Genomic DNA, 11,360 nt, shown 5'->3' with positions numbered 1-11,360 from the left:
TTCCTACGTAATAAGAATTCCACCTCTGGTTCATTACCCACAGTCACGATTTTGTCGAGAAGTGATCATCAACAATCACAGTTTTACTAACACTTTATGTGACACTCCACACAGCGCTTTATAGTTAAAAATGTTTACATGCATCATCTTTTAATTTAAGTAACTACACAACATTGTCCAGTGGATCTCATTACATGGACAAGAGAGTAGCTCAGCTGAGGTACTGGGCGTAATTAGCTCTACTACCAGCTGTGTAACCAGAGGCTCGACAGCCTCAAGATGGCACACACGTGAGGGGGAACAGACAGGCCTCAAGAGGTCTTGGTATTATATAATTTTGTAATAAAATTGTATCATATCCTATGAATTATAAAGGATTCTCATACAAATACACGGTGAGCACATATCAAAGATTTATTTAACTCATTAATGAGGGGACCAGCAGAATGACAAAGCTGGATCAAAGAAGGACCTGAAAAGCAAACACACACACATACACGCAGCGGGAAAGAGTGCTGGAGGAGACTGCCCAGGCAGCCGGAGGACAGGATGAGACCCTACAAGGCAAAACACCATAACTCTCAGTTACTTTTCTACCAAAAAACAAAACAAAACAAAAAAACCTTTGCAACTTAACAATCTTCTCTAAGGTAATTAACATCTAACTTCAGATGGGGCACCACGGGGCTCAGTCGTTTAGAGTCTGACTCTCGATTTTGGCTCAGGTCATGATCTCAGAGCCCTTGGATGGCTCCCTGCTTCTCTCCCTCTCTGTTTGCCCCTCCCCCTGCTTGTGTGCACGTGGGCACTCTCTTTCTCTCTCAAACAAATAAACCTTTTAAAAAAAATAGTCTAACTTTAGAGGGACTGGGTCCTAATCGCGAGTAAGTACTAAGTCAAAGTTATCTTCCCTGGAGCCAGGGTCAGCAAACTTTTTCTGTGTAAGGTCAGACAACAAGTATTTTAGGTGTTGTAAGTCACCTGTCTCTGTCATAACTGCTCAACTCTGCTACTATCAGATGAAAGCAGCCCGCGGCAGTAAGTAAGAGATGAGCTGGGCCGCGCGCGCCAGTAAGGCTGAGTGACCTAAAGCAGGTGGGCTGGATTTGACCTACAGGACAGTCTGCTAATGCCCCTGTCTCAGAGCATCAGGTGATCCTTGGTGCCCAGTAAGACATCCTCCAAGTACCACTTTAAAGTGAGCTGCAGTAGTAATCTTTTTGCTTTATTTTCAAGGTTTAGATAGGTTTTTTTAAACAGTCCCCAGGTCTTCAAACAATAAACCCCATGCTTTTCCCTCACGGCAAAGGAGAGCTACCTTGCTATCTCTTTGAGGCACACTCAGTCTTTGGAGTTCAGTCAAGAATCCAAGTTAAGACTCTATTAAAGATAGGACATTAAAATAAAAATATTAAGAAGAATGTGTTTCTCAATTTTCCTCAGTCTTTGGTTTGCTTGGTTTGGGAAAATAGTCTGTGAACTAACTATCCCTTTTCACTGTCTTAAGGAATCCTCATTAGGACCAACGGAAAGCCTGACGCTGATGGGAAATCACTGAGGCTTTGCGAAATACATGATGGCAGACACTCCCCAGATGGAGAAGCGCCCATCTGGAGGCTTCGTCATGATGGTGTCACGTGACTCAAGGGGCCGGAGACCATGTACCGCCTACAGGATCTCAGCACTTGTATTTCAAGAACTACCTACCTACAAGATCCAAGACCAGCAGAGAGACCTGACTTTAGCCCATTCAAAAGCTTTTTCATTCAAGGTATGTTTAAAAAAGATGATGAGTTGAACAATCCTTCTTCATACAGTGGAAATTATCTGATCTCTCAGGAAAACCAGTGTGTCCTGATTTCTGTTCAAGTTGGAGTTAAGAGGCAGGCTTGGGACACGGGCCCATATTGAGCTCATGTGGTCTCATCCGTAACGGGAGACTGCCACAGAGCAAGACACTCCTTAGAAGACCAGGTTTTGTTTAACTCAAGTATTTATGATATACCTACTATGGGGCAAATACCACCATAGAACCGCAGTTACCAAGATGAACACAACCCAGTCCTTATTCTGAAAAAGCTTTGTCTTATCAGGGGACAAATGTAGTAAGTGCTGCATGTAATAAGGCTACGTAATGCCAAATGCAGGAAATGCTGTAAAGGGCAGTCTGAGGCCTCGCCTCGGGCAGGTGAGGGAGGGTAAAGACTACTGGGTGAACCACGCTGAGGGGTCATGGTTTCAGCAGCGGCTCATAGACAGAGGGAAGCAGAAAGGCGTGAAGGCTCTGCTTAATTTTTTAACATCAAACCATGTCTAAAAAGTAAATGACAAATCCTACATCCAGGTGGTAAGATGGGCAGATGAGAGTCAAAGGAAAAGAGGAATGAGGACAATGATTAGATGATTTCTTACTAAGTTTCCGCAGGAGTAACGCGTCTCACTACAGAGACCTTTCCCATCCACTCCACTTCTCAATGGCCTCTGGTAGATTTAAATGGTCTTTTAACCCCGTTTCTGTTCTGTAATAACCACTCTGTGTCTGCAAGTGATCATGTCTTCCTCCTGCCAGCTGGTTTTCTAATTTTTAAGTTTCTAGAAACTTATAAACAAAAGAAAATCTGATAAAAACAACTTGATATCATGCGATGTGTTGACACATGAAAGGAATCCTGTTGTTGCTTAACCAAGATCATATTTCTATTCTTAAATATTTCTCTAATAGGAATCAAAGTTTGTGTATAATGTTTGAATACCTTTGAACAGTTTATACTTAGAATAAAGTTTCATGTACTATTTTTAGAATGTGCATAAAACACATTATTTCTAGTTTTTATAGAGTGGTAAGTTAGCCTATAAATAAATCCACCTAACAAATTCTGATCCAAAATGTGGTTTGCCACAAAACTTCAGGGAGTTTAGGAGCAGGAAAAGCAATTAAAAGAATTGTAAAACAAGAAGAAAAAGATGAGAAAACATATAATGAATCTAAGTCCCCCCTAAGAAAACAATTTTTTAAGCGAAATGTAATTATTCTGATAAATGCTAAATGACTAGGATAGAAACTACACAGATCACCATAATATTAAAATAGTCATTAAGAAAATAAGAAAGTTGTCTTTTAAGACAAAAATTAGACAGTATTTTCACAGTGAAAATTAGGCAAAAGGTTTTCAAAATTCTTCGAATCATTCACGTGGAAAACTAATTCAGTAGCTCTGAATTACATATGTAATTACAGGTTGGTTTTATTTGTGAAAACGAAATACAATATTAAGTGTTAGCATGTAACCAACAATTATACATACTATTATGCCAAAGGAAGCTGCCTTTCTTGATGGCAAAATGCAGAGAAATGTTAACTAAAATTACACAGCATTGAAAGGGAACCCACCATTATTCTCTCTGATTTTAACCAACTGTCAGGAAGAAAACTATTGGGAGTTAGAGAAGAAAACCAATGAACCATCATAATAAAGAATACAGAAGAATCTTTCAAAATCAATGTAAGAGCAAAATCAGAAGGCCAGTCTTCTCAGGCAGTAACGTGCCAGAAGCTAACCTCAAAGTAATGGTTACTGTGGTGGCTTTAAACCACGTCTGCAAGTTCTCTGACACACTCTCTTCAAACGAGGGGCCAGACTCAGTGCCTCACTGCTCATGAGAAGAGAGGCAGAAGTGGTGCTGTGTGACTTCCAGAACTAGTCACAGACAGGATGCAGCTTCTGCCTGGCCCCTGAGCAGCCCCGCAGGGTGCTGGCTCTCGGAAACCAGGCCCCAGCTGTGAGGAAGTCCAGACACTTTCACTGGATCACAATTCTGAAATCTTTATTGAGAGGCAGCGATAGTCTTTGAAATTAAGCGGTTTACTGAGCGATTAGTTTTGTTCATTTAATTATTGCTGTTGATAAGATACTCCTAATTTCTCTAGTTTCAGTCTGAACACGAAACGTGTAGTAAGAAGATACGAGTTCTAGTACGTATTTTCTCATTTGTCCTATGGCTCTAGACAAGCCATTTTTGATCTCTGCCTTCACCCACATCTAAAAGGGAAAAATAATACCTTTTTTAAACCAATCTTACATGTAATTAGGAATAAGATTAAGGTGAAAATATCTTGCTAGAGTTGTTAGACAAACATAAGGTAAAATATGTAAGGTTCTATAATACTAACTATTTTCTAATATTTGATTTGCTTTTTGTAAGTGAACCAAAATAACAGTTGCATACTTTCAGAACTACAAAATGCAACAGTTATGTAAGGTCAATTAAAGTGGTAAAGCTAATCATAATAACAAACCCCTTCACCCATGTTCTCATGTAATTACATTAAGAAATAATAATTATAAAAATAGGTAAAATTTTGTGAAAATATTCCAATTCTTTCTGGCTTAGGAGTTCTTGCTCGCATCCACAGCTTGTCTGGCATCGGCCACAGCGTCAGGTACTCGAACTGTCATATTGTCCATAGCCTTTGTCAAATAGATTTGGCAGCCCAATCGAGATCTGCATAAGAGGGAGAAGTTATGGTTTAGGACCAAGTGTGTTACTATTCATAAGGCAATGCAGTCGACCGGACATTTTCCTACCCAAAGCAGTGGGGGATTTACTTACCTTTGAAATCTCCATTACATCGAAAGACATACCCAACCCTTTCAAAACTAGAGGCTACACGAAATACAAGCGTGAGACGGAACAAAAAGCACAGTGTGCCAAAGCATGTTCATCTTCAGTTTCTAGCATCTCCTACAACTACTGTGTTTCACTGAAAGGGCTGACAAGCAATGAAAATATCAGAAGGCACGACAGTGGGAAAGAGAACAGAGGTTTGAGCAACACCAAGAGAACGATTCATCAATTCCCCCCACCACCACCGTCCTTGAAACCATACGGACGACAAAAGAAAGGTACCCTTTTTAAAACCTTTAAAACAAATTTGAAATAAATACATAGACTTAAGTCATCAATTATCAGATGCATTTTTTGCCACATTTTTAATATCTCTGAAATGGACATGCGTCTTTTTTTTTTTAAAGATTTTATTTATTTATCAGAGAGAGAAGGGGAGAGAGCGAGCACAGGCAGACAGAGAGGCAGGCAGAGGCAGAGGGAGAAGCAGGCTCCCTGCGGAGCAAGGAGCCAGATGTGGGACTCGATCCCAGGACCCTGGGATCATGACCTGAGCCGAAGGCAGCTGCTTAACCAACTGAGCCACCCAGGCGTCCCGGACATGCGTCTTAAAATCAACAGCATCTTACAATCACAGCTGCACTGGGAGGCGGCAGTCACATCAGAGCTGTGGGCTCAGTGACACTGTTTGATGGGCGTCTTTTCAACTGAGTTGTGGGAAGGGTGTTCATACTACAGGTGTGAGCTTAACTACCATTCAAAATAAGTCCAAAGAGACTATGAAAGTTAAGAAACATACATAGGAGGACATAAATTTGGCATTAGTAAAGCAAATATTTGTCACTGGAAGAATATAATTCCATTTTCCTTTTTTTTTCTTCAGAATTACTACCAATTTTATTTATATTTTACTTTTTTAAACAGTGACCTACAAATATATGTCTAAATAAGTATAAATAGCTCTTTTAATATGCACAAAATGTCAAGTGATAACTTTATACCGGTATTTTAATCAGCAGTGTTTTTCTCTGTGAGGCACATAAAAACAACGTATTAGTGATCCAGTCAAACCATCTACACTGTGATGGAATTCGGCATGCAGGTCTTGGTCTCATTCCTGTATCCATCCAGCACTTCCTGAGCATCTAAAGGCACAGCACTGAATGTCCGTGGGTGTGCAAGGAAGAGCACCTCACGTCCCTCACTGAACACGCTGACGTGCCGGGGGCTGTAAGGAGGCAGCATCGGGTTAGAGCCGACCAGGCAGGGGTCCAGAATCCAGCACGGCACATGGCCCGTTTCCTAATGCCAGACATTAGTCTCCTAACCTAATCCTAAAGATGAAGAATAAGCAGGGTCCTCACAGAACTGCTCTGGGACTCAACTACCAGTGTCAGTATGAAATAGTGAACTTTCAATCAAACAGAAGAGATGAGACACATTTCCAGATAATTAACATGTGAGATCGTGACCGATGCCACAGAGAGAGAAAGCCAGGTCTGAGAAGAAAGAAGAAAGCACTTACTTCTGGCCAGAAGAGATGGCACTTAGAATGGGCTTTGAAGGATGGGGAGGAGGTAATACTTAATAAAAGATAAAGTCATTTGAGGCAAAGGTAAAGGGATTCAAGGCATATTTGAGGCCATATGGGTTTGCAGCCTGGCTTGGCTACTATGCAGGGAGGGTGATGGGCTAAAACAGCCACCAGGCCACAGAGAGCTTTGAACACCAAGAGTTTAGGCTTTAACTAGTGAGCAATAAGGGACCACTGGGAAGTTTCTGAGCAAGGGAGTAAGTTTAACCAGAGGAAATACTGACTTCTGATAGAAATAATCCCCTTCTGCCAATAATTCATATTTGCTGATTACAAATAGCCTTGACCGTACTCAATTATGCTCTGAGCTCTGTCTGCAGGGCAGAAAATGTGTCAAGCCAATGCAGACCAATTCGTCTGACTGTGGTGAGTCCTAGAGAGACTGCTGGTTATTCCCAGTGTTCACATACAGACAAGATAATGCTAGTCTCCAAGGCACTTTTAATTTAGTAAGCAAGACAGAGATGGAAACAGCTGTCAGTGAAAAGGGGCAGCTTACGGGAAGCGCAGTAAAAGGACAGAAGTGTGTTATGGGGACCCAGGGACGGTGGCTCCATGAAGACAAGGCAATGGTGCCTGCGGCTGTTTTCTCCCCTCTCTCCTCTACCTTCTTGCTCTAGGTCTACCCAGTGGACAAAATGTCTATACCTCCAGACCAGGAGACCAACTGCACAGTGGCCTTGATTTCACCCAAAGTTCCACAAAATTCTGACACTGCACAAAACCTTGACGGTATGTTCTCCAGTCCCCTTTGCCATATATACGTGACAGTGGAAATACACTAGAGGGTGTGTTTACTTTACTCCTAAGGGTTGGTCTTCAGTTCAAAGAAGTATAAGATCAACAACTTTGGGGCCCAATATAACTGATGCAAATCAAGGCTCTGTCATTCTCTAGATGTGCGCACAGCCTTAAGCAAATCTCGTAAAATTACACCTTATTTTCCTGCCTACAAAATGGTGATGATACTGCCTAACCCTGGAGGTCAGAAAAATCATTGTCAAGTACCTAGGCATGATAGTAAGTACCCAGCACATAAATTGATATTTTTACAATTACAATGCTAAAAACTATCTAATGACTGCTTTCTCCACCAGACACTGTTCTAAGAGCATCACACAACAACCCAGTGTGGCAGGTACTATTATTATCCTCATCTTCCAACTACAGACACTGAGGCCTCTGTGTCCACTACCCCTGGAAATCGGTGGCACCAAGCAATGACTATCACCAAATATGGACCCACAGGTAATTCCTGAATTTCTCTTTCTATCGACCATTAATTCCACAACTAGTTGAGTGATGCCCTATGGTGAATCAGGCCCTGGAGATACAGGAAAAAAGCGACCGGTAACCATTACAGTAAGTGCTCTATGAGCCCATGTATCACCAGTCCAGCAGTGATCACAGTGAAGAAGACTCTATAATAAACATTAAAACAACGGCGTTTTATCTTAAGAAATAAAGACATTTACACAGCACTTAACTTTAAAATACATACAGGACCCGAAAGAATTCCCTTGTTTGTTTTGGAACATGTGGTACCCCAGAAATTGTTTACATGTGGTTACTGGCTGTGAGCAAAATTATTTTCATTCCGGAGGTGCCCCAGTGTCTTATAACTGCTACCTGTGAGAAGCATTGTTCTCTTTCCCCCCAACAGTCACTGTGTGCCTTCTGTGCGCTACTCCCCAGCAAAAACAGGGGTCGACAGAGAAGATGGCACCTAAAGATGTGAAGGGGGATGGGGATGGGGCAGCTACCGGACACTTTGCTCTGAAGAGACCCTGTCTTCCCGGCTTCTCCTGCTGGGAATCAGTCTCACTGCCACCAGCAGGGAAATGAACCACCAAAGGGAATAAAGGGATTCGTCACCTCTAAATAAATACCAGTGACCTAAACATTTTTGTGAGGATTAAATAATATGGTTGACATTAAGGATTTAACAAAATTACGGTTATATAATATATACAATTTATGGCTATTATTATTACTATTATTTTTAATTTCTTAAACAGTGATTTTTCATGAGGGTCACCAAATTATAGTTAAAACCAAAGGCCACCTTAATTGAGTAATCCCTTATGATCTTGCCCCCCTGAAACAATAACGTAACTAGCTAGCTCCTCTAACTCCAACTCAAAGGCTAGGTAATTTCTGAAAACCAAGCATCACTCAGTATCACTTATTACTATAAATCTGACTACTTTAAAGAGGAATTCTACCTATTGTTAATATCAAGAACAAGTTCTAATTAAATCTAAGTGTATTAAGATACACTTAGAAACAGAACTATTCTTTTTAATATAGTTACCATTATATATTGTTTCTTTAAAACTTCTGTTCTTTCAAGTAGGTTAAACTTCCCATGATAATTTCATCCAATTATCAAATCTGTCCTTCAGGAACACCATAAAAAGCATTAAATTGAATCCCAACTCATTAAGTTGTGATAAATATTAATCCCTGGCATAAAAATAGATGAAAGAAGATTTATTAGGATCTAGAACTTATACCTCCTATACCTTGAATGGATTTTTTTTTTTTTTTTACTTTAGCAGAAAGGAAAGTTTCATAAAGGTGAAAATTGTAAGAGTGAGAACAAAAAGAAATGTCACATATTCGATATTCAGAGTTTGTGGCCGTTATCTATCTGTGCCTGGAGATCACTATTACATGTGTGCGTCTGATCTCAGATAGATACAAACTACTAAAAACTTTAACTTCCCAGATGATTAGTACGGCTGAAGTAGTCCTATACTCTTACCTATCTGTTAGTCCGTAGGCCAGATCGAGCATGTCATTTTCCTCATCCGTGACTGCTTCTAGCTTCTCAAATATGTGCTCTTCAAAGATGAGGTGACAGGTCGAGCAAGCCAGGGTTCCCTCACATGCACCTAAGAAAGCAACAGACATTGAACACACTCCCCTACATTACACACAATTCAGATCTAGCTTGAACTGATTATGTCTAAATTTTAGAATCAGCATTAGCATACAGAAATGATAGGATCTTATTTCTGAATAATAATGAGATTTAGAGACAACCCTTTCCCTTTCCCATCCCCTCCGACCCAGGTGCGCACACACACAATTTGAAATCTTTCACATACGCTTTCAAAAAGGTTCTGGGCTAAGTGCTGTGAGGGGAAACACAAAAATCCACAATCCTAATATCAAAGAGCTTACAAATTAATAAACTCAGACATGCACACATACAACAACGTGTGCATTTTTAAATTTACATAGTAATTTATATAATAGCTATCGAAGTTATTTACCTTTATTCTGGAGAACTCAACACAAATTTATGAAGCCTTATACTATATGAGAGGAATGAGAAAGCAAGTAAACCCACGTCTAAATCAAATTAAATATTCCTCCCTCTCGATCACTCTTTAAAACCAAGATAGAATCAAGTAAGTCATTTTAAGAATCATGTTGGTTTTAAAATAATGAGATAAGACTATTTCTCCCATCCTGTTTTATTTTAAGTCATGAATTTGACAGTTAGTTTCTGAGTGCCTCTTATATGCCAGGCACTGTGAAAGGGAACTGAAGAGTCAGGCAATCCAAGGAAACCATGACTGGCTCTGCTCCGCAGCATCCCTGTCCCACGGGTTCCCTAGCGTCTGCAGGATGGCCTCCCAGCAAAGCTACGCTGCATAAGCAGGTCGGTCACGCGGTAACTTCTGCCACTGACCCAGGTCGAGCCCACACAGTCCCGGCCTTCTTTTCTCGCCTTAGCTATGTTGAAGCATAACTGACCAAACTTAAGCTACGGAAGTGTGCATCGCAGGATCAGCTCCAAGTACACAACATGGAAGGATTCCCCCCACCTAAGTCATTAATACACCCATCTCCTCATATAGTTATCACTTTTTTTTTTCTGGTGAGAACAGTTCAGTTCTATGATCTTAGCAAATGTCAGTTCTATGACACATTATACATCAGTTACAGTCACCACGTTACACGTGAACCCCTCACACCTTATTCACATACAGCTGCAAGTCTGTGTCCCTTCACCAACCTCTCCCTACTTCTCCAACTCCTGGCACCCACTTTTCTACTCTCTGTGAGAATTTCATGAACAGTTTATTTACTAAATCTTTCTGCTAAACAACAGCTTTCCATATATTCGAGACTGCTCTTCCCTCTCCAAGCTTAGCTACTTCAAGTCTGTCTCACATACTAACAGCTCTAAATCCCACCCCAGTCTGGCCGAGCTTATCTTCCAAAAATGGGGAGTCCAAAGGAGGATGTGATGAAACGGAACCATGCAGGAGCATGTTCTGGTTAAAATCCACCTGAAAATATTATTCTTGCTTGTTTTTTAAATAATTTTAAAGCCTTTACACAACCGTAAAGATTATAGGGTCCTAGGAGTAAGTTCAGTTTGATTTAGATTCTCTTTGGTCAATAAACAATACATAAAACATGTAACTATTATCAGTAACACGTAACCTGCTTTATTTTCCCTTGAATGACTTAATAATTTTAACAAGAGTTGTTCCCTCATAATTTAAACATTTGTCATTCACACTTTATTATCAAAAAAAAAAAAAATCAAGAAGGAAAAGAGAGACTTCCTTAAATGTTCATTTCTACTAAATCTGATTTAAAGCAGTAACAGGACTGAGTAGGAGGAGACCACACAGTGAAGCCCGGGAGTCCCAGGCGGGCTCTGGAGCCAGGCTCTCAGGCTTGCACCCCTGCATCACCTTGAGCTACTTTACCTGCCACACTTCAGTTCCCTCAGGAGTGACCCTACCAGCCTCACATGGCAGTTGCAAGAATTACATGTGAGTGTTTACTTAATATACGTCCTTGCAACCATGACATACAGGTAAGTACACTGTTACTGTTATTATTATTAATCTTGTATTAATATTGTTATGTATTAATACTATTATGGAAGTTATAAGGAATCTTAAATAACTCAACTTCCTCTTTAAATACAATAGGAATTAAACCCAAGAAGTTAAATGAATAGACTAAAGATCATATTGCTAGTTAGAGATGAGTCACGGCTTCAAGTAAGTTTCCCAATGTTGAAGATAACTAGTTCCTGTGACTCCATAACCTAAGTCACCTTACTTAAATACCAAGTATATATAATCTAATAAACATAAACACAGGG

General features: G+C 40.3%; 1 protein-coding gene and 1 long non-coding RNA gene across 2 annotated transcripts in view; one reads left to right on the top strand and one right to left on the bottom strand.

Annotated features, from left to right (window-relative positions):
* Positions 1 to 3,220: 3,220 nt before the first annotated feature.
* Positions 3,221 to 11,360, bottom strand: part of FDX1 (ferredoxin 1) — a 32,641-nt gene continuing 24,501 nt past the window's right edge. The window contains exons 3-4 of the mRNA XM_032356826.1: positions 8,988 to 9,117; positions 3,221 to 4,503 (exon numbers count right to left, since the gene is read on the bottom strand). Of these exons, the coding sequence (XP_032212717.1) occupies positions 4,389 to 4,503; positions 8,988 to 9,117 (245 nt within the window). The 3' untranslated portion in view covers positions 3,221 to 4,388. The remainder of the gene's footprint in view (positions 4,504 to 8,987; positions 9,118 to 11,360) is intronic.
* LOC116598272 lies at positions 4,726 to 8,196 on the top strand. Its single transcript, XR_004289021.1, has 3 exons — positions 4,726 to 4,904; positions 6,841 to 6,952; positions 7,318 to 8,196. It is a non-coding gene; the product is annotated as an uncharacterized LOC116598272 (long non-coding RNA).

This window comes from Mustela erminea, chromosome 9 (genome assembly GCF_009829155.1).
Source record: "Mustela erminea isolate mMusErm1 chromosome 9, mMusErm1.Pri, whole genome shotgun sequence".
Classification (NCBI taxonomy): Eukaryota; Metazoa; Chordata; class Mammalia; order Carnivora; family Mustelidae; genus Mustela; species Mustela erminea.
Note: the sequence above shows the minus strand (reverse complement) of the source record. Positions and strands in the feature narration are given on the sequence as shown.